Source organism: Thalia democratica, chromosome 6 (genome assembly GCF_965202585.1).
Source record: "Thalia democratica chromosome 6, ktThaDemo2.hap1.1, whole genome shotgun sequence".
NCBI classification, from domain to species: Eukaryota; Metazoa; Chordata; class Thaliacea; order Salpida; family Salpidae; genus Thalia; species Thalia democratica.
Window position 1 is genome coordinate 12618694 of NC_139170.1, and position 23684 is coordinate 12642377.

At 27.6% G+C, this 23684-nt stretch overlaps 2 protein-coding genes across 3 annotated transcripts; one reads left to right on the forward strand and one right to left on the reverse strand.

Annotated features, from left to right (window-relative positions):
* Window positions 1-2698: 2698 nt before the first annotated feature.
* On the forward strand, window positions 2699-18359 carry LOC145838596 (uncharacterized). Of its 2 annotated transcripts, XM_082946215.1 has the most exons (8): window positions 2699-2755; window positions 4336-4531; window positions 6241-6311; window positions 15462-15563; window positions 15829-15948; window positions 16293-16482; window positions 16564-16787; window positions 18307-18359. In XM_082946215.1, the coding sequence occupies exons 1-7, from the start codon at window positions 2716-2718 to the stop codon at window positions 16751-16753; spliced, it is 909 nt and encodes a 302-aa protein (XP_082802341.1). In that variant the 5' UTR covers window positions 2699-2715; the 3' UTR covers window positions 16754-16787; window positions 18307-18359. The 2 variants fall into 2 exon arrangements, with proteins under 2 accessions (XP_082802341.1, XP_082802340.1); XM_082946214.1 differs by lacking the exon at window positions 18307-18359 and having other exon boundaries at window positions 16564-17082.
* A 3064-nt stretch (window positions 18360-21423) lies between these two features.
* On the reverse strand, window positions 21424-23674 carry LOC145838518 (uncharacterized). Its single transcript, XM_082946128.1, has 4 exons — window positions 23179-23674; window positions 22734-22910; window positions 22085-22178; window positions 21424-22019 (listed from the first exon to the last, which is right to left on the reverse strand). Exons 1-4 carry the CDS (start codon window positions 23612-23614, stop codon window positions 21773-21775), a joined length of 954 nt encoding a protein of 317 aa, XP_082802254.1. The 5' UTR covers window positions 23615-23674; the 3' UTR covers window positions 21424-21772.
* Window positions 23675-23684: the final 10 nt, after the last annotated feature.

Consider the following 23684-nt stretch of genomic DNA (forward strand, 5'->3'; position numbering starts at 1 on the left):
TAAAAACATTAGAAAAGACCAAATATGAAAAAAAAAAGCTAGTTCATTTAATTTTTAGCCAATATTCTTTAAATTTTTCATTGCTATTAAGAGTCAAACTTATAATGCTTAATATAAAAGTTTTACTAATTTTAAGAAAAAGTGATCTTTGTTTTCTAACTAACTTTGCTTAAATATTTCTAGTTAGAGAGTCCTAAAAGAAAATTTTAAAATCCATCAATGAGAGTTAAAAAACTTAAATGGATTATTTTCTTATAATTTAAATTCTCTAGCTCAAAACCTAAAATAAAAGAATAGATTTAAGTGCTTCCTTTCAAGTAATTATTGAAAAATTTAACAATTACTTGTGTTCTATATGTTGAGCTATGTAAAAAGTCACTTAACAGTTCATAAGTTGAATAAGTTGAATGATACACATAGATAAGACATCAAATAAGAAATATCATTTTATTAAGTTGTTTTCACCCCCTATGTCCTTGATTGTTTCAATAGTCGATAAGTCTTTTGTGCAAACTGTACGAAATCTTGAACTAAATTTTATTAAGAGAAAAGATAAAATTCTGTTTTATTTCTGTTTATAATACTAACAAGAAGTAAACAGTATTTTGTATTTTTCAGTTTTATGATGTAAATTTTTAAAGATATCCAAACAGTTTCTTTTTGAAAATTAAAAGTACTATATATGATATTAAATACCTCAAATTGAAAATATAAGTAAAAAAGAAACTAACTGATTGATTCATATGATATTATAATCTGCTGTTGTCCCATTTTTAAAGATCAGTGCCACTCTAGATGTATAGAAATATGTTATTATATAATAGTGGTGCAAATTTGTAATCCTGTGACTACGCATTTCTGAATTCTTAAAAAGTCTTGTACAAAAGGCATATTTTTTAAACTTCCATCCTTTCCTTCATATAGGTCCTATTGCAGGATTGAAGAACCTTTTTAGTTTGTTAAAAAACAAACCCTTACTAAGTTGACAGCCAAATATGATCTTCATCAGAGATACTTGACTGTTGCTGTCAGGTATATTCCAGAGATGAAGCAATGTACTAAAACATTTGTGAATAGCACACTGAAAGCAAGTGTAAATAGTTTTATTAATTTGAAACAATAATGATAAAAAAGAAAAGATAAAAATATTAAAAATTTATTTTAAAATTTAGTTCCAGGGTTGCCACTTTACCTGGAAACCTGAAAAAACCTGGAATTTGACAATATAGGCAAAAATAACCTGGAAAAACCTGGAAATTGAAAAATTTTAGAAAAAAACCTGGAAAAACCTGGAATTTTGATCAAAAAACCTGGAAAAACCTGGAATTTTTAATAATTTTAACATTTTCAGTTCTTAAATTTCAACTTGATACAAAAAATCTTTCATATAAATTAAACGTTTTATAACTACAACTCACTGATGATCACATGAAATTTTACATTTCAATGTGTGAAACAGCTGTTTGAATTATAGTTTTTATATAATTAAATAAATAAATATCATATAAATTATATTTTTTTTAATCATCATCAAAATTTTTTTTTATTTAAAAACACATTTTAAGTAACTTTACAGCTGCTTTTAAATGTTTTGTACTATTTAACACAGTTTCTTTTATAGAAATTAACTTAAAACTAAAAATAGACCCAAAAATGTTAACTTTTAAAAACCTGGAAGAAATTTAGAAAACCTGGAAAAAATTTTAAAAAAACGAGTGGCAACCCTGTTAGTTCATACGTTTCACAAACATTTCATTATTTTATAAACACAGTTTTTTATTTTGTGGAGTTAATTTATTGGTATTCTACTCAGCTTTCTTTCTTATTAATATCAACTTTACTATATAATATAAACTTAAAGTTAACTGAAATTTTCTACTAAGATTTTTAATTTTTTTTAGTTAATTGTGTGTGAAACATGAGTAATTTTTGTCTTTTTCAGTATAAAAATTGAAAGGTATGTTTTTAAGTAATTAAATAAATAATATTTGAGTTTAGAAGTGTATACAATTTTCAATTGTTTTGCAAAGACAAACTAGATTTAATCATTGTACAGACAGATCAATCACTTAAATAATAACATCTTACTTATTTGGAGGTGTTGTTGACTTTAAAAAGATTAAGGGTACCTTTGCCTTTACAGTTTTTTGGCAATAAAGATAATAAAATTAAAAAGTTTATGTTTTGTGCAAGTTTGATTAAAAACATTTTTTAGTTTATGACTCCAATAAATATTTATTAGATTTTCTAAAAAAACTCAGACTAGTTTATGGTCACAAAGAGTGCTAACCCTGAAGTTTAAAATAAATAGGTTTTTGCAAAAAATTTCAAACATTTCTTAGAAATAAGGTCAAAAAGTTAATGTTTTAAGATTTTAGTTATTCAATAAAATTATCTGTTATATAAATTAAATACGGTTTTAAGTACTAGAAATTTGTTAATATTAATTTTATTACACATTCTGCTAAGTTCTAAACTTTAAGCGTTATTGTTGAAGTTTTTTGTTTGAGCAAGCTTGTTCTTATATTTTAAAAGCTCCTAATTGATTTAAAATTCATTTAGAAATAAATTATTTTGCAGCTTGTTTCTAATACAATATTTATTAAGCAAATAGTTACTAAGAATTAGTTAAGCTAAATACAAATTTAATTAAAAAAATCAGTTTCTGCCTTTTTAACAACTACTGTTTTCAGCTTGTTTGAAAATTTAAGTATTATGGCAGCAATTGTACTGACTGGAAATGACCAGCATTTTGGTTAGTTATATTTTTTATTGTGTTACAATTACCAATAACTTAATATGTGATAAAAATGTTTTTGATCTTGATTAGGTACTTAATTTTCTTCTACATTAAATTATTTTATTTTAAACTTTTATAACCTTTTTGAGACTATTTTTTGTTCAATTTTAATATACACAGGGTTACCACTTTGCCTGGAAACCTGAAAAAACCTGAAATTTGACAATTTAGGCAAAAAAAATATGGAAAAACCTGAAATTTTAACAGTTTTTACATGTTCAGTAGTAAGATTTCCATTTGACTCAAAAAATCTATCATATAAATAAAAATATTTTGTGTTCATCAAAAAATTTTTTTATTAAAAAACATATTTAAAGTAGCTTTACAGTAACTTTTCAATGTTTTTATACTATTTAACACAGTTTCTTACCTAAAACTTAACTTTTAACTAAAAATAGACCTAAAAATGTGTACTTTTAAAAACCTGGAAGAAATTTAGATAACCTGTAAAAAAATTGAGAAAACGAGTGGTAACCCTGTACAGCGGCTTATATCTTAAAAAAGTGTTTTTAGTTAAACAAAAGAAATTATGAATTTAAAGTTTTTTGTTACATTAAAGAGGTACATAAAATTAAAGTTTTTTGTGTTTATGTTTTTTTTTCATAAAGAAATATATCATAGTTAATACTCAATAAATACATGACAAACAAGCCAATTAAACATTAGTTTGGAGTAGGGACTGACAAATTGTCATAAAATTTGCATGCTTCTGGGCCACATTTTAAACATGTAAAAATATCAAAGTTTACACTAGATATTCTAAGGTTTAAACGAAGAGTAAAATGAATTAATTTACATGAATTCAAAGCTTACAATAATTATTTCAATGTCTGGAGTTTTGAAAACTTAAACTTAATATTCTGATATTTGAAATGAGGAGTAAAAAGGTCTTTTTTAAAATTTACGGGAAGTTTGAAAGTTACATTAGATTTTTAGAATCTTTATGAAGAGTAAAAACTAAACCAATAATCCGGCCTGCCAATATTTTTTTGAGTATTAACCACTACTATATGCCTGCTTACCTATAATTTAGAGTTTAAGTTTAAACCTTCCAATGGTCTAAACTGGCACTGTTTTACATCCTCCATTTTTGACTGGGGTACAAGTTGCATAGGTATAGGGAATTTTTTTGTATTATAGTTTAAAAAGATTAATACAGTATATAAAAATATAAACAAAAAATAGTCAGGGACAAGTTTGAAGCTTATTTTGCGATATTTTAGTACTAATGAAATGCATAATGTTTACTATTTAACAATGTTTAATATATTTTTATTAGAAGTGACTAAACAGTTATAGAATGTATTAAATACCTTGTCTTATTTGTTAAGATTATTTAGAATTATAATGACTACTAATAAAATGATTTTTTAATTTTCTGCGTTTAGAAAGAGCTTTTAAAATAATTTTCTTTAAAGTTTAGATTTTATTGCACCAATGATCAATACATTTAATTAACTTTTACTATTTATGTTTTGGCTTTTATAATTTGTTTTTAACAACAAAAACTTCACAAAGTAAAAAAAAATGTTCAGGAGCAACTCACTTCATATCAGGGCAGGAAAACTTGATTAACTATGAAAGTTTGTACAATGAAGGATCAACGCTTATCACTAAGTTTAAGTACATAATAGACAAGCAGCGCGAAAGAATAATCCAATTAGAAAACCAGTTAAATGAAAGAAGTAGCACAGCGTGCACTTTGCGTCCATATAGCAGTGAAAGTGTTAAGTTAGTTTAAGATTTTACTTTTGTTTTGATATTGATAATTTTGAAACTAAACATCAATAAATTAAGGCCATAGGGGGGGGGGGGGGGTAAACCATGTTTTTTACAAGTTGATCTTATTTTATAGAGTTGTTTCTTAGCTTCAAGTTGCTTTTTTTGTTTAAAAAAAATTCAAATTATTTTTTGAGATATGACCAGTTAAAGTCGGGCCGCATAATAGGTTCCCTATAGGAAGGGAAAACTAAAACAGCGAAAAAAGACTATTTCATTTAAAATCTATCTCCTCCTACATTTTTTGAGCAATCTTCTTCAAACTTTCACAGTCTAATCTTTATACAATAACAAAAAAACGTTACTTTGGAATTTAAAAAAAAAATATAAAAATATATTTTTTTTGAAAAAAAAACACTTTTTTTTTTAATTTTTTTGATAAAATTTTTATTTTTATAAATTTTTAAAATTCTAAAGTAAAGTTTTTTTCTTAAATTATAAGGAACGTTTCCTGAAAATTTGAAGAAGATTGCTTGAAAAATAAAGAAGGAGATAGATTTTTAGTGAATTTTAAAATTTCCGAGAAAATTGACCCCAAAAAATTTGCGATCCATACGTTTATATTGGAAAATTTTTACAAAAAATTAAATATCTCAAAAGTTAAATGATATTTTTGAATTCTATAAAAACTAGCTTGTAGTTTGTACTTTAAACTTTCATATAAAAGCCAAAGTTATTTTTTGCAAAAAAAAATGTTGGACCCCCCCCCCCCCCCTTTGGCCTTAAAATCTGTATGAAGAACTTGTTTGAAAAAACAATAACTAAATTTTATTTAAGGGTATAGAGGGGGAGGTCCAAGATTTCTTTTTATAAAAATCAACCATGGCTCTTATTTGAAAGTTTATAGTTGATACTTTTAAATAGTTTAATAGAATTAAAAAAAAATATAACCATCTTTGTAAAAAAATTCAATACAACCGTACGAATTCAATAATTTTCAAAGCCAATTTTTTCAGAATTTTGAAAAATTTACTAAAAATCTATCTTATCATTATAAAGTAATTTATTTAAAATTTCCAGGAAACTTTTTTTTGATATCAAACCAATTTGTAGGAAGCAGGTGTAAAAAAAAAACATTTTTTTGATTATTTTTTATAAACTTTTTTCAAAAATTAAAAAAATATGTTTTATACAAGTTGTTTAAAATTTATCAAAAATTACTTTGAAAAAGTTTAAAAATTGCTCATAAATTGAAGAAGAAGATAGATTTTTTGTCAAATAGTCTAATTTCGCCTTTTTTTGTTTATGCCTCCCATAAAGAACCTATCGAACCTTTTAACTTTGATTGCTTATATCTCAAAAGTTACTTCAAATTTAAACAACTAGTAAAAAGTAGCTGGTAGCTTAATTAATTATGTAAACAACAAGACTAAATTTCAAATAAAGACGTTTTTACCCCTCTCCCACCTAAGCAATAGAGTTTTTGATTATTTATTATTATCAAAATGCATATATACATGCATTAATTAAGTAATTCTTTTCTTTGTGTATAATCTTTCTAATAAATATTTCATATTTTATGATGAATAATTTATAGTAAAGGTGTGTAGTTTAGTTTAAAAATAATAATGAAATAAGATTATGCCATATTGGCTGTAATTAGATTTTGCTTGACTAGTATGCTTAAACATTATTATTTTATTTTAATAAATGATTTTCAGGAATAATGTATTCCTTTCACCAAATACTTATCCATCAAACAAGTTTGAGGTAGAAGTAGAATTGAATTCAGGTTTGTTTATTTTGGAAACATTATAATACAAAACTAATTTTGAGACTATAACAAATGTTACAGTAGTTCCCAAAATAAGGAGACAACTAGATTTTTTTGAAACCTTAGTTTAGTAGAATTTGATAATAGAAAACTTATTTGTTCCTTTTAGTTTAAGTTAAGACAGCTGCTGTTGGATGTTGTGGTTGAGTTAAAACAACTGTATTTTAAATTATTAGTTTAATCAGTCTAATTATTTAATAAATTCTACACATTAGTTTTATGTATTATCTTTTTTAAGATCAGGGATTTTTAAATAGGGGGATAAGCTTAGGCAAAATTCATTGATACAAAACTAATTTCTCATAGCACCGTTGGTTTCTCAAAATGAGCAGTATTGATACTGGACTACTGCTGTAGATAGATACCCAGTAATATAATGTTATATCTAGTAAATATTTTTAACCAAATTGTATATGTTTGTATTTCATAACCTTAAGGCCATATAAATGGAACTTTTTTAAAAAACAAACATTGTTTTAAAAGCATGAAGTATAAACTATAACAAAGTTTTTGCAGATTCAAATAGTTTTACTTAGTTTTTGAGATTTAGTTATTCAAAAATATAAATTTAAGCTTTTGTTTACAAAGATCCGAGCGAAACAAGTTCACTGGAATATATAATGTTAGCAAATTAAACAATATTCTTTCTTTATTACACTGACACATGTTTCTGTGTGTTAACGGGATAAAAACTGGAATTTCTTGACTTTATGTAGTTTTTATCAATTTTTGTAAGTTTCTTGAATCTCCATTAAAAAAAAAAAAGAAATGCTACTAAAATCATTCTTTGACTTGTTTTAAATTGTTCACAATGCGTTTGTCTAATACAGGGGTCGGCAGGCAGTTGGTGGTCGCGGGCCAAATTTCAAGTGTACAAAGTCTTCGCGGGCCGCAGTTTTAGTTTTAGTGAAATTTGAATAAACTTTAGTTTTAGTCACACTAGAAAAAAGTTTTACTTTTATTCACCTTATCATTTTAAATGACTTTTAGCTATACATAGAATGCCTATTTAAATTAATATATATTAGAATAAAATTTTAGCTATACATAGAATGCCTATTTAAATTAATGTTTATTAGAAAAAAATTTTCTAAAGACTAATATACTTAAGTGTTAATAAACTATGTATTCTCATAAGCACTTAATAAGTTAAACTTGATACTTTTGTAATTTTACTTACAACCTAACTCTCTATAAAAATCAAACTTTAAAAACAATTTATTGGTTAATTTTATACATTTGTTATATTATCATGCCTTTTTTCATATTTCTAAGAGTACTTACTTCAAAAAAAAGTTTTTGCATGTTAAATTGTTTACATTCATTTTAAAATTTAGTTAACTTAATAAGATTAATACCTGTTTGTATTCCAGAAAGCTAGAACAAATTCTTTAACATAATTAATTCTCGAATACTTAAATAAAATATCTTATTAGTAACTAGTCTTTTACATGCTTGCCACTTAAAAAGCAAAAATGTCTGAGTTGTATCAAACTAGTCTAAGTTTATTAAAATTCAAAAAAGCTAATAAATCGTTTTAATCAAGCTTAAATACCTAGTAAAAATATCATCATCAAAAAAAAGTACACTAAGTGTAAGAAAACATGAAAAAACTACAATTAGTAAACTACACTACAGTGATAAAAACTATTCTGGGAATTAAAAGATTTCTTTAAAGTGTTTGAAATAAAATTTTCACACACACCTGAGTTTTCCAACTTTTAAAATAGCCTGTTTGTGTAGCAACCCAGTTAAAACAAAGTTCGCAACATAAAGAAATAACGAAAGTTATTAACAGTAAATAAATTACATGCCAAAAAAAGTAAAAGTCAGCTTGAATGAACAATTAAGTTTCTTAAACAATTTTAACAAAAGTATAAAACTTTATTGAGTCATTAGCGAAAAATAAAAACTTGTTTTTTATTTAGCATTATAGCAATTCTTTATCTGCAATAAGAATATTGCAATTAAAAATATTAGTTGTAAAATATAAGACGAGCTACAAAAATAAAAAAAATGTTAGTTAGGACTTATTGCGAGAAACGATAAAAAAACAAATCACCAAAGTCAGTTCCAACAAAGCACATTATTTTCTTTAGTAACTACAGAATTATCAGAAAAAATTGTTAAGGCAAGTTATAAAGTAGCAAAATTTATTATTTAAAATGACATACCGTTTATAAATGAAAACTTTTTTAAATAATTTATGTTGGCAGTAGTTGGCAGTAGTGAACAACTTTTGTCTATTTCTTCAACGACATCAAAAAGTTATATTTAGGAAATTCATTAAGGTTATAAAGTCGCATAAGTCAAATTAGGACTTTAATCAATATGTTAACATGGGAGAACTGATAGAAAAACTATTGCTCATCTGAGAATTTTTATTAGAAATGTTTTTACTAACTTTGACATTTTAGTAGAATTTCTTGGTTTAGTTCCAACACGAAGCACACCAATCGGTGAAATTTCACAAGTAAAGGTGCAATGCACAAATACAAAGTTTTTAGAAGTACAATTCCTTCTTTTATTTTTAGTACAAAGTTTAATTAAAGTTTAAAAAGTGTCTTAAAAAATATATCAATATTAAAAAACACTGCTAAGCTACTTTAATATATTTTTAATAAAGTAATGTTTATTTGCTAAATTTTTTGTGTCAAATAGAAATTTCATTACTTTACATGTAAAAGTTGTTTGAAATTCCAGGTTTTTTCAAAAATTCTCAAATTCAAGTTTTTTTCCTGAATTTTTAAGCATAAATTTTCAAGTTCAAAGCTTTTCCGGGATTCAATTTTTTTGACAACACTGATTGTTCACACTTAAATGTACACAATAATATAAATAATATTTTGAATTATATCAGCTGCAAGACTTAATATTTAACATATATTATAACTCAAACTAACACTGTGGATTGAGCAAAACTTACATCATAAGTTTAATTTGCCACTCTTTCAAGCAAAAAAGCCAGCCTGAGTCAACAAAAACATTCCTGATATTTTTGTATACAAAAAACAATTCTAGCCAAAAATTATAAAAAGACTTAATTAGCCTCAGATTTGAAGTCTTCAAATAGTGATAGTTTGAGTGTGTGTCAATTTTTAGTTGTTTATTTGCTTGAATTTGAACTATTTGGATGAACAATGTACAAACTTGATAAATTTACCATCTCTAAACCTAGTTTATATTAAATAGGTAGCTCCAAAAAATAGCAAGCGTGTATATTGATATGCAAGGCATAAAAGTAAACTTAGTTTGACATAAATAATGTTTGAAAAATGAAAATGTATACCTAAAATATTTATTAATTTATGTCATATATACTGTTTTAAATGTGTCTGTACAAACTTAGATATTACATGTAGGAATAACAATGTCAGAAAATTATGCATAAACTAAACTTAAATTAACTAAAGTATTAAATAAAAAGTGGTTTAAAGTATAAGCATCTTTTTAAGTTGTTGTGCATATAAATTAATTTAAGTGCAAAGAAAACTTCTAAATAATTAAAATTTGTAAAGACAAAAATTAAATAAACCTTATTTCTTATTACTTTGTTATTTTAAATGCTTTTAGACTAAAATATAACATTTACAAATAAAAAATCTATAAAAGAAACTTTGGTTTAAAAAATGTTGAAAAAGAATATCTAAGCTATAAAGAAATGACACTTTAGTTAATTACTGTGCATTACTTTTGTACAAAATGGAAAACATTTGCGTTTAGTTCATTAAATAAATAGGTATTATATAACTAACTTATTAAATTCAAGCACTCTTTACAATCTTTTTTCAGATAGTTAATTAACTAAAGCAGTATATTCTTCTAATTATTTTTAAATGTTATACAGAGACTTAAAACCAAACTAATCAAATTAAATCGAATTACCGAAAAAAATTTAACTTGAAATATATTTTTGCTCAGCGGGCCACATTTACATGCTCGCGGGCCACAAAATTTTCTCTCGCGGGCCGCATTCCATTTAAAAAAATAACGTGCTCGCGGGCCGCAGATTTACCCTTTGCGGGCCGCAATTGGCCCGCGGGCCGCAGTTTGCCGACCCCTGGTCTAATAGTTAGCTAAAAAAAATTCAGCTTAAAACTCCACGGTTGCATTTTTTGATCCCATACAGTTTGCATTGAGGTAGTTTTTTGGTAATTGCTAGGGGCCAAGGTAAAAATTTCTTAAAATCATCTAAAATTTTGCACAGAATGTTTTTATGATATTTCCAAAACATAAAATTTTTCCAGTCGGAAAATCAAAAGTAGCTGTAAAAATAAACCCTATTGTATATAATGTAGTTATAAAAAATGTATTTGTGACATTTACTGAAAATTCTTAAACAGGACTCCCACTAAACTGGAAAAACTTTGAAAAACAACAGAAAACTAAATAAAATCGCAAAGTTAAGAAAAGAAAAGGATTTTTTTTGCTAAGTTGTGATGGATCTTTTATCTAAAGTTGTTTGTGAATAACTTTAAACAATTTTGCATATAATTTTAAGATTTTGTTAATTTAGTCAAAAATTATTGCACAAGTTTATAGTCTGCACTTTAAGAAATTTATAGATTTACCAAAATTCCCTGTTTTTTAAGTTTTTTAAGCTACAGGCTCCAAATTTTCAGAACATTTTCCTTTAACTACTTTAAAGCGCTCACATGTATGAATGAACAATTATGTATTAATATATTTTGGCAGAAAATCCAAACAATGATGTTTTTTAAATACAAAAGAATTTCTAAATGTTATTTAAAAATAGAAAAAAAAACCAAAGTTTGAATAAAACTCCTATGCAGGGTTGCTACAAAGTCAGGAACATCAGGAAAAGTCAGGAAAAAAAAAAAAAAACAAATTCCGTAAAGCTAGGAAAAATGGAGGTTTTCGAAAAAAAAAAGGAAAATTCTGGAAATTTGATATACACATGATAAGAAATTTTGTCATCACTAAAAACTGAATTTTGCTAATGCAATTTTCTAAAAAAATTAGCTTTTGCAATTCATCTTTTTTTCAGGGTCTAATTGGATTTTTGCAATAAATTAAAATATTTTATGTTCTGATTCTGACATGCGTATTGACTATATGGTACTGGTAAAGAGTGATTTTTGTTTTAAGACGTTTAATTAGAATTAATTTTTCAGGAAACTAATACTTAATGTACATGATATTCGAACTCAGACTAATGATTGTTCTTTTTCTTTTCACATCAGTTTCAAATACTTGTTTAAATTTGTTATACATGTATGATATTTTAGTTATGTCAAAGTCAAAACCAACATATTTAAAGAATTCTTGATTCTCTAAAAATTTTTCTGAATAGTGCATTAAAGATGATGATAGAAATAATTTAAAATGCGCGTGGTGTTAATGTACTTTTCGCTGTCCAATATAGGAATATATGCGCTCACTGTCCACATAAATGGTGCTGGATATAGAAATAAAAGACCAGTAGTTAACCAAATTCAATCATATTTTTATAGCGCTTTTTTCAGTGTTGGGAGAGCAGCAGCAGAGTAGCAATTTAAGTAGTAGTATAAGTCCATCAATAAGTTTAGTGAGTAAGTCACAAACTGCAACTGCTGAAAAACTTATGGGCTTAACACGCTGTCAAGCACAATTACTCGGCCAATTCGTGTCTAAAAACAGACAGAGCTTAACAAAAATATCTATTCTGACAATGCGATAACACAGTCATGCCACATTAACAAAGAAAATTGTCATATAAATTTTGGCTTTACACCACATTTCCAAAACACCTTGCTGGAAGCAATAAACAAATCTTAGTGGTACAATGTATAACAAAAGGGTTTATTATACCAATTCGATCATCATACCATAATCCTTCTGTAGACTGAGACCGATTTCGTCATGATTAGGATTCATCAGTCAGTCACAACCAAATAACCTGTAGTCGTCAATCTACAAACGATTTATACATGCAAGTATGAAGCAACCTTTTGCTGGCTACTACATGTTTTTCGGTTGTGACTGACTGATGAGTCCTAATCAGGATAAAATTGGTCTCAGTCTATCGAAGGCTTGGGATCTGATGATCGAATTGGTATGATCAACCTTTTTGTTAAATTCAGCTTGTCTCACAGCATACGAAAGTCCAGGCTTCTGCTCTGCAGATTTTCACAGATGTTTTTGTTACACATGATACAATGTATTGTACCTTAGCTTTAAGGGCAGCATTAATAAAGCTTAAATGGATATTGTGGTTTGGTACATGCGTAATAATCGAGTGATTACACAATACTTAACTTTGAAATTTTCGGGTCACACAACCACTGAGGACCTCAAAGAAAACCTTCTTTTAGCTTTACAGCCCGTAGATTAGGGGTGGGCAACGTAAATAATTGACCGGCCGGATCAAAAAAAAAGTCCTCAGGGGGCCTGAGCATTTCGAGTAAGTGATCTACCGGATTCAGTTTGATCCTTTTTTAGATCCGGATCTTTCTTCAAAAATGTTTCCGGATCTGGCTAAATACTAATTTTAGACAAGGATCATATCCGAATAGAACTAACTACAAAAGACTTGGATCCAGCTGGATGCTAGTTGGTCTGGTGTTTTAAAATTTATAATCAATTTATTAATTAGCAAGGATCTCAAGTATAAAATTTTAATATTATTTTTATCAAGTACTCATATTCTGTATTTATTGCAACTCTGGACCGAATTAATACTAGTTAGTTTTATAAAAACAATAATTAAGTAACTCGACCCTAAGATTTCAAACTAAAATATTAAAAATTTTTAACTGTTCGAAATTATCTAATTTTGGTAATCTTTGGCTTGAGGCTACATTAATAATATTCTTCAGAAGTTAATTAACATTCCAATATTAAACTACTATCTTTTTATTAAAACAAACTTATAAAGATTTCTTCCAAATTTTGTTAGATTGTAAACTGTTATAACAAACATACACAAATAAATTTCCTAAACAAATCATACTTAAAGTTAATGAGATATTGTTTTGAAATATTGTCATCAGTTGGTCATCATTAAACTTAACTATTTAATTAAACAAAAATTCCTTAAATAAAATATCAATAGCAGAAAAGAGTGCAAACTGTAGTCTCTACTTGGAATGTTCTACTAGATGTAAAATTGAGCTGTTTTACTTAAAGTAGGTGTCAATGTTAGTAAAAACTAATTTTCTTAACATTTATAAGAACAACTCACTACACATCTGGGAAAGACATCAATTTTTTACATGTCATTTTTATGAAAATCATTATGATCATTAAAGTTAGTTCAGCAAACAATTTTTTTGGATAATTTGAGAAAATAACAATTCAACTGACTTGAAACAGAACAAGGTACTATAACAAAAGAGTGTTTTTATTACTATAAAAGTTAAAAGCCATTTAAAAAAAAGTTTTCAGGTTAAAGTCTTAAAGTTTATTTTGTAAAAATAATTTTAAAAAGGTTTTGTACAAATTTTGTAATATTTACATTGGCTTGTAGTATTTTATATAAATTTTGAAAATACCTAGCGGGCCGGATCATCCACTCGCGGGCCGGATTCCATATAAATTTAAAAAAGGTTTGGGGGCCGGTCATTTTGACTCCGGAAGCCGGATCCAGCCCGCGGGCCGTACGTTGCCCACCCATACCGTAGATGAATACAAACTGGTCCAGATAAGTATGGATGGACCCAATTCAAATTGGTCTTTATAAAGAAGTTTGCTTGCAACTTTAAGGAGAAAAGACCTAGATGAAGAAGAAAAGGTGTTTAATTTCGATAAAGATTGTAGAATATTTGTTGTAAAATCGTTTGAAAATCTCCATTGGCTATTGGGGGTAAATTTGTAAAGAATATGTCACGCCTAAATCAGCATTGCCTTAAAAAACTGGAATTCACAATTGTCTTGATCTTAAGCTTTTTGCCAACATTATGAATTACTTAACAAAGCATAATATGTGCTCTAACTCTAAAGCCGATGCTAGCTTTCGTTTATTGAGATAAATTTATGTTGAATCTTGTTTCTTTTTTTAGACAACTTGTGGTTATGATTTGAAAATACTAGTATTTTGCTGATAGAGCTGTTTATTGCAAATACATCGATCATACACATATTAGTTTTAAATGTTAATAAAACACGACAATGCACGTAGGTTTACTATAAATTTTCTGGTTATAATATTTTTACTTAGTGCTTAATTAAATTGAACAATTTTGCTAAGTAATTTATATTAAATTTTTACACTAGTAATAGATTAGATATGACACTTATTTTCAAACTTATCACTGAATTTGTTATGTTAAAGGCATAGGGGGTAAATCACCTTTATCACAATTTAGTCTTATTTTATTGAGTTGTAACTAAGCTAAGAATTGCTTTTTGCAGATTTTAAAAGCTCAAAATATTTTTGAGATAAAACTGGTTGAAGTCGGAGACTACAATAGTACTAAATAAGATCCCCCAATACCTAAAATGACTTTTAAAGGGTATTTTCCTTACTTTGAAAAAATGTCAGGCTAAATTGGTCTCAGTCAGGCTAAATGAAAAAAATTTCGCGCACGAACCCTGCATATGGTTCAAATGGTGCAATGGAAGTTTTATGATTGAATCCATCAGAAGAACTGTTGTTTTAACCTGTATAAAAATAAAGTTCGATGTTTTACATAATTTCAAGTCTTTAGTTGTGTATTTAAAAATCGCTTTTAAGAATCGCTTCAATTTAGAAAAGTCAGGAAAATTCATAAATTTTTTTAAGCTTGATATCTGGCGACCCTGCGTATGACCACATTGTAGGAGAAGACTGATTTTGATCAAACAATTATTTTAACCTTTTCAGTTTGCACCTCTCTTCCAGAAGTTTGTTATTTTTTAACAACTTCAAATTTTCTTTTATATCCATAACAAAAAACAATCTTAGGCTTGTAAAATCCACTTTCATCTATTTATTTTGTTTTAAATTCAACCTTAAAACTTTTGTACCAGAATAATAGTCAAAGTTTAAATCTTTAAATACATTTTATAAAAAGTAAATAAGTTAGAAAATTTAAACAAAATCTAAATTTTGAAAGTTAATTAAATATATTTTCGTAAAATCTAAAAATAAGTTCCCAAGCTTTTGTTATAAGTTGCGTAATTTTTCAGATTGCTCACAAGACTCTAACCTTTTTGCAATGCCTGTAGTTTCACCTCAGAGAAAGGACAACAAATCTGTTGAAAGTGCCTTTCCAGAACATCATATCGAATGTTAATAGTTTTAAGTTGAAAATGAAATCAGTTTTTCTTTTGTAGCTATTTATACATATACGATTTGATTATAGAAATAGTTTGCTACTAGTTGTCAAGATAATTTAGAATAAATGTTTCAAAACACTAAGTTAATGAATTTCTAAAATAGGTATAACTATTGTTGATTTCGTACTTATGGTACAAAGAAATATTAAATGATCTTTTTATATAATTTAAATAATTCTGCCTAATGAATGTGTAATAAAATATAATTTCTAATTAGGTAGTGACCCGTCTGCTGTGAATTCCCAACCCAGAGTTCAGATTTCAACTGTGAACGACCAAAGTTGTGAATTATCAAGTGTAGTCCATGAAAACGAAGACAACTCAGTTACCAACTATAGTTCGTTGTTTATTTGATTAATTTAGTAATTTATAGCTGAACTTTAGATTTAACTAATTTTTAAAAGAACACAGTGTATTGAAAACATTTATTGACATTGTGTCATGACAGTTTAGGGTTTAAAGACAAAACTTGTGTATAAAGTAATGTTAAGTATGCATTACAATTATAAGAAAGTATTATTTAGTACTAAAAATTTCGTAGTTGATATAAATTTTTGATATTTTATGAGTATTATATTCTATTGCTATTAGTTTTCATGTAATTTTGTGAATCAAAAAGTGAATTAAGTTCATAAAAAAAAGCAAATGCATTTGTTTTTAACTCTTTTAATAATACTAAAGATGACAGAGTTCAAATGGTTCCCGCACAAATACAAGTCAAAAGACCAGCTCACGTTTATACGAGGAACGCAAAGAAGAAGGTCAACCGCCGGTTTCAATGCGGCATCTGTCAGGAATATTTCTCTAGAAAGAGCAATTTGAAGCGGCACATAACTTCCAAACACACCAAGGAAAAGCCTTTCGTTTGCAGGTTAAATCAGCTCATCAATCTGTTGTTTACACAAATTTTGTGTAGTATTTATGCTTAGTGAAATTGAATATGTGTTCGTAGATTTTGCGGAACATCGAGGTCGCGTTCGGAAGACATGAAGCACCACATGATGAAGGTGCACCCTCACGAGAAGTTTCCTTACAAGTGCGACAACTGCGGGTCCCTGTTCAAAGTGTACGGCACGCTGTACAACCACAAGAGGCAGAAAATATGCAAAGATTTCAATATTCCGGTGAACATTGACTTTTGAGAAATGCACATGCGTGGAGTTGGTCGTTGTTGAAGTTTTACTGTTTTTAAATTTGGTTTACAAGTTTCCTTTTTTGTTATAAATTTTGTTCAATTTAGGTAAACGACAATCAAGTGTATACTTTATATAAGTTTTTCAAAGTGAGTGCTGAGAAACAAACTGATAAATTTTAAAGTTTTATTTCTATGGTTAGTTTAACTTTTTTTTGTTTGATTTTAAATTGTTTAACATAACTACAAAAAAGTTTGTACTAGTTTACAAAATTTACAGGTTTATGGTAGCTTAATTGTTACTAAAAACCACTAAAAATAAGTTCTTTCGAACATCATGCCACTCTTTATTGTTTATTTTTTGTTAGGAAATGTGTTGAACAGTTAAAGTTACAATTTTGCTGATCTTTTTTTGAAGTAATTGCTAAACAGCCTGTGAATAGTTAAATTTAATATTTAAAAACTGAACTCTTAAAGTTTTTGAAAACTTATAGTCTTTTATACTGTTCTGCAATATTTTTTACTTATAAAAGACAAAGCGAAAAAGTAAACAAGCTATTTAATTATACACAAAACTAATAAAAAAAACAAAGCATAAGTCATTAAATGCAATTTTTGTTTCGTAAAAGTTTCCAATTTTAAATGTAACTTTTATTCTAACTTTATGAGTCTTCGATCTTCACAAGAAACTTCAAAAGTTGAAACATCTTGTATAGTTTTGTTAGGTATGATAATATATTTAGTTTAATAAATTTTGGCTGCATAAGAATGAATGGTGCGAAATTTAAGGTTATCAATTTTCTGATTTTATTTAATATCAACTTTGATTTGGAGACTTTAATGACTTCATAAAAATTCCCATTATTTTAATGCAGATGTCGCCTTTGTGCTTTGATAAAAAACCAATAGTTAAAATAATTTGAAATTTGTTTGTAATCGGCATACTTGAAGTAGTTGATGACTAAATTTCCAAGGCTAAATTTAAAGTAGCTAGAGATTTTTATTATAGTATTTATAGTATTTATTTGCTTTGTCTGATAACCTATCTAGATTATACACTATAAGTCGTACTTGAAGATTTTTTAATTGTATAATAACTTAATAGAAACATTTATAAAGCAAAATATAAATAAAAAAATAAAAAAGAAGTTCCTAAACACTGTTTATTAATTTTGACCGTGAACTTATAGTATTTTGTTATACTAAAATGTCCTTAAGTTTTTTTTATGATATTGATAATTTTATCTGTTACATAAAATCCTAGAATCTTGTTTATATATTTGTAAAGACTTCAGTTCATGTTGTAATTTAACTATTTAAGAAGAGTACTATTTTAATTACCTGATTTGCCAGTTAAATTGAAATTTTAAACAGCTTTTATGTCGTCTATTTTCCTATTTTAACTTAAGAAAATGAGTTGTTATGAAAAATTATAAAATATTTAAACTTTTTATAAAATATTTATTACCAATTTAGTTGAAAAACCTTTGTTATGTGAAACTACTACAAAAAAAACACGACATTACCAAAAAAGTCTATTCAAAAACTTCCGCTTATTTTCAGCAGAAAAAAAAAGTTTAACCGCTAGAGGTAGAAGCGAGTTGGCCCGCCGTCATCTTCCTCCTACTTTTCCTTGCAGCTGCAGCATTCCGGCCAGAACAAGCGGTTGCCCGACCCGGTGGGCATCTCAATGTGGACCAGGCCGAAGTCGTAGTCGAGCCCCATGGCCAAGCAGTACTCGATGCCCGCCAGCCAGCACTGCCTGAACTCGAACACGTGCACTGTGGGCGTTCCGTCATGGTTCAGCGCGCCGGTGTCTCTGCAGTGCATCTCGCCCTTGGTGTGGGGGAACATGTAGTCGGTGTGCCTAGTCGACCGCTTGAACTCGCAGTGCTTCTTCATCACCTTCATCGTCTTGTCTCGCAACTCTCTGGTTTTTATTAATAATATTAATGCTCAAGTTGCTACTGCTTTTTCAATAAAGTAATCTTTTTTATCGTGTTACTCGATACCTTTGGTTTGTAAAAAAAAACTCAAGTGTTCTAACAAACTTGTACAATAAAACTCGGTGTTAGTTTTGTGATCCAAAGTCACGACCTCCGTGTGAGTAAAAAGTCTTCACATGTTTAAGCTTGGAAAAATCAACGAATATTCACCTGTCGAATCCCTCGGCGATCAGCTGAATGCCCATCTGCGCCAACCAGTAGTCCTGGCAGTGGTCCCTCGTGTAGTTCGCGCTCAGCCCCTGTTCGGTGCACTTGTCGACCCACTTCAACACTATCTGGTCGGCTTCGTCGTACGATGGAACGTCGACGTCGTCTAGGTCGTCTCCACGGCAACGCGATACTAACGAGCACAAGCCCAGCCACACCTGAAATGTATTGAACTCGGTGGAACTTCATATTGGTAATAAGTTTCGTTTTTTTCGTTTAAATGCATGAACATTTTGCCTATAAATCTTTCAATTTCAAATTGTTTTAAAGTATGAGTGAAAATAGCTGCATTTTTTACTTTTAACTCTTAAAATAACAACTTTATTAAAGAAGAGTTGGTAAACCAATAAAAAAAACGCTAAACTAACTAAAAAGATTCTCATTTTTCACTTAAATACTTGGTAATGTTGAAGTATACGAAACTAAAATAACACACCACTACTATACTTTTTCCTTTTTATAAACATCTGCAAAATACGCAATTAAGTTATAATTATGTAAATATAAATACTTCCATGATTAAAAACAGCACAGTCGAATGCTTAATTAGTTGTATTTTGTTTACCAAGAAAATAATTTTGCTATAATTGGACTTCCTCGTCAAAAAAAACCCAACAAAGTAAAAACATTCAAGTATTAAATTAACTTACTTTTGTATAAAACAAATGTTTATTAAAAAATTTAAAGCCAAAAGAGTTCAGATTTATACAAATAAAGTTACTTATAGATTCACTTAAACTGTATAAACAGCTTGGTCCTAATTTAGGCCACCGTTTTAACATTGCATTTATTTTAAATTAATTTTTTTACAAATAAACTCCGAATTTTATTGTAGAACTTAAAAAGTTTAATGTTCTCCACCAACTTTTTGTTTTCCCATGTTTTAAACTTTGTGAAGACAAAAGCATTTTTTATTGTTTTTAAGGTTTTTTCATTCTTTTTAACCAACAACATTTGTGCATTAACATTAAAAATAAAAGTTATTTACTAAAAAATTCTTAGTGAAACGAAATTCCAAGGTTTTAGTTTACTGCAAAAACAATTACGTAATTAAAATTTGTGTGTTTGCACACGAGTTAAAACCTTTAGTAATTAAGCTTATATTGTTCATAATAAGTAGTGACAATATTTGTAAAGATAAGTACTGTATTTTATTAATTTAAAAGCAAATAAATTATTTTGTTGAATATTATAAATCCTTGATCAGCTAAACATTAATAAATCAGCAGTTTTTGTGTAATAAAAGTTGGTGCTAATTCAACATTTTTATTATATATAAGCTGACAAGGGTATGCCTGCTTCAGGGCGATTTTATTAAGTCAGGAATAACAACTAGTAAAAGGTTAAAACGAGAGAGAGCAGTTTAACAATTTTGGTAGGTATAGAACTTTTAGATTTAGTTTGATTTTTTATTAACTTTCATTGCTTTTTAATAATCTTTCCAGAGATTAGATTTAAACCAGGGCTCTACAAAATAGGCAAATCAGGAAGAAATACTATTAAGGGGCTAAAAAGTATATGAGTAAATAATAAAACAGGAGTGCGATTATGAAAATGAGTTTAGGAAACCCTGAGCTAAAACTTAAGTTTAGAAACATAAAATGTCTATTAATTTAATTTATTTCAACTACAGTGTAGATAGCGATTTTGAATTTTAACTTGATTTTTCATCTGTATAAATTTTGATCGTTTATTATCACAAAGTTTGAATTTCGAAAACACTAGGTTTACTTTTTTTATTAGAAATTAAAGTATGCATCTGTGTATCTTATGTTGTAAAAAGAAGCAGTAAAAAGACAGTTAAAATTAATTTACATTAATTAAAGCTATCTTGATTTGAAAAAAAATAAAAATATCAACGATTTATCCTGCAAATTAATTACAACAAGCGGTTCTCATTCCTTTAAATAGTTGTTTAATTTAGAAGTTACGTTCAAAAAATTAATACCATACTTTTCTAAAATTAACTTTACAGAAATATATTGATGTATTGTGCTATTTTTATTGCTTTTATTATCTCTAAGTTTAAAACTTTATAAGTATTTTAAAAGCTTTCACAAATTACCTACTTGGAAATTTACCTTTAAATAACAAGAGAAAATAATTTAGTATATTGTTTAGTTACAGAATGTTTACTTCTTGGAAACATAGACATCATTTAAGCCAGATAGAAATTATTTGTCATAAACTGGAAATTTTTGAACATAATTTTTAAATTAAACAATTCTTTGAAGTAATAAGAACCATTTGTTAACATCGGTTTTGTACTGCTAGAAATATGACCAATTAAAAAAAGTTAGATAATAAATCTTAATTGAAATCTAAAGTTTTCTATTTCTAAACTACTTAATTTACTGAAGGGTTAAAAGTAAAAATTAATCTTAAAGATTTTTACAAATATTAGGTAAAGCTAATATAATTTAGAAACAAAATTAATTAAATGTTGTATAAAACAACTTGATCAAAGTTTGAAGTTTTAATTAAGCGTTCATTAAAAAGTAAAAAAAAAACATAAAAAAGTTAAATATGTGTAATAGGTAATTTGTACAGTATAAAACAAAATATTACAAAAAACATTTTATTATGAAGACATTTTAAAGAAAAAGTACATTCAAAGTCACAAAATTCCAAAAAATAAGTTGAATCTAATAATTGCTTTTGAAATTAATTAAAAAAGTAAACATTTTAAGCGATAGTTGATGCAAGAGTTCAAGAGAAATATACTAAAAGCATAAAGACAGTGTTTATAAGCACTGGTATTCAATAAAGCGTTCCAAAAAAATAGTTGAAGAAAACTAGTATAACACAAACACGTGCTAATTTTGACAAATGAAAGAAAACACGTTTGTACCTGGTAGGTTGTAAATTTTACCATAGTCCAAACTTTCACCACAGTAAACCGCCATGTAGTCGGAACCTCTGGTGTAATCGGAACCTCCGGCTCTCCAGCTAAACTGAAAATTACCAGGCAGACTGCTTCCATCTGAAAACTTCCAATGACCACTTTCCTTAGTCATACCAATCCACGTCCATCCAGACAACTTGTTCGTTCTGCAAAACTCTCTGAAAACACGTTTAGTTGAAAAAGAGTTTTGCTTTTAAACTGTTTTTTAATACTTTTTACAAACTTTCTTTTTGCAGTAGTTTCTATACCGGTGATTGTCATGGAAAGGTCAAACTCTTCACAGTACATTTTCGCTGCTTTCCAAGTAATTTTTTCCCCTGTTATTTAGAAATTAAACAAAATAGTACAGTAACAGCTTTATAGTTAAACATGTGTTTGATATACTTTTCAAGCTTTACTAATTAACTTTAGCATGAAAAATTACAATATGTTTCAAAGTATGTGAGAACTAAAATATATAAAATCTATAAAATAAGGGTTTTTTCTACATAGTTTTTCCTGTATAAAGGTTTTCTTTTATAAATTAAGTATTCATAATTTTCAAAAATGTCTTTATACTTATTGTATTCAAGTTTAAATGTTTTAAGTTACATAGCTCAAAAACTGTTAATAGTATGGATTTATAGCTTGTACTCTAAAACACAGCTTAATGTTATTTAAGGTGAAAACAAGCTTTTAAAACTTAAGAGTATAGTAATAAATGTAGAAGTTATTATTTGATTTTTTAAAAATATTAGTAGACCTTTGATATTTCAAATTGAAATAAATACAAGTACCAGTAACATTGTTAGAGTACTGTCGAGTAAAGTTTATATTTAGTGCTAACTTCCATACACGCTTAATACTTTGTTTGCTATTTAAAATCAGCTTACTGGTACAAGCAAGGGGATTTGACTGAAAACTTGGCTCAATTTTTCCATTAACACATTTTCGTATTGTTTCACCTTCAGCTTTGTGATAAATTTCGCAGGAATATTTTACTGTAGTTTCATGTGCTACTTTCGAAGTTGAATTTTTCTTAGCCAGCTTAACATCAGGTATTTCACAAGCTGCAAATTATTTAGAGTTTAACAAAACTATCTAGTGTGTAAATGTAGATAAAACAATGTTAAATAGTACTTTAAATTGAAGAAATACTTTCGATGAGTTGTAAAAAATGAGGGTGCAAAACAACATTTTCCAAACTGGTTAACAGCTCAAAAATTACTCATATAAGATTTAAAAATTTTACTTCATTTTGGCTATTAGAAAAGATTAGCTCATAATGCTACTTTTTAGCGCTAGTTCTCACATTTTCAAACTTCAACATAAACTCACTGCTAAGCTCTTTTACCGACTTCACGAGATAATTAATCTTGTTGGTTTGAACTTGTAACATATCAACTAAACTTTCAATAGTTTTGTTCTGCACCAACAGCGCTTTGTTTTGCATCAAATAAAGCTCAGAAAGTTCTGACAACTGAGAAGAGTGTACTGCTTTCAAATTTTGAAGTACTTTGATTTTTTCGTCGTGTTTTGCTGTCATTTTGGTAATTCTTAAAACAGCTACGCTTTGGTCAGTTCCTCCAGGTCCTTTTTCGCCCTTTTCTCCTTTGGGCCCCATTTTACCACGCTTTATAGGTTGGTCAGGGCTTGAGGGAGAAAGGGAGTCGTGGTCGCAGGTCGTGGTTGTCACTGATTTACAAGTTTGACTTCCACCAAATGCATCCGAAAAGAAAAATGTTAAAAGCAAAACTGCAATAACCTTTTCCATTTTTGTTGTAAGTCACTTGCGTTTGAGCTCAGAAAATTTAAGTAAAAACGTAATAACGTAGTATCTGAAT

Excerpts from the sequence above, each read along its gene's own strand:
- LOC145838596 (XM_082946215.1), top strand. The coding sequence starts at position 2,716 with ATGGCAGCAATTGTACTGACTGGAAATGACCAGCATTTTG. Across the intron at positions 2,756-4,335 it reads TGGAAATGACCAGCATTTTG|GAGCAACTCACTTCATATCA; the intron begins GTTAGTTATATT and ends AAAAATGTTCAG. Across the intron at positions 4,532-6,240 it reads TATAGCAGTGAAAGTGTTAA|GAATAATGTATTCCTTTCAC; the intron begins GTTAGTTTAAGA and ends AATGATTTTCAG.
- LOC145838518 (XM_082946128.1), bottom strand. The coding sequence starts at position 23,614 with ATGGAAAAGGTTATTGCAGTTTTGCTTTTAACATTTTTCTTTTCGGAT. Across the intron at positions 22,911-23,178 it reads GTCGGTAAAAGAGCTTAGCA|CTTGTGAAATACCTGATGTT; the intron begins GTGAGTTTATGT and ends AATAATTTGCAG. Across the intron at positions 22,020-22,084 it reads GAAACTACTGCAAAAAGAAA|AGAGTTTTGCAGAACGAACA; the intron begins GTTTGTAAAAAG and ends ACGTGTTTTCAG.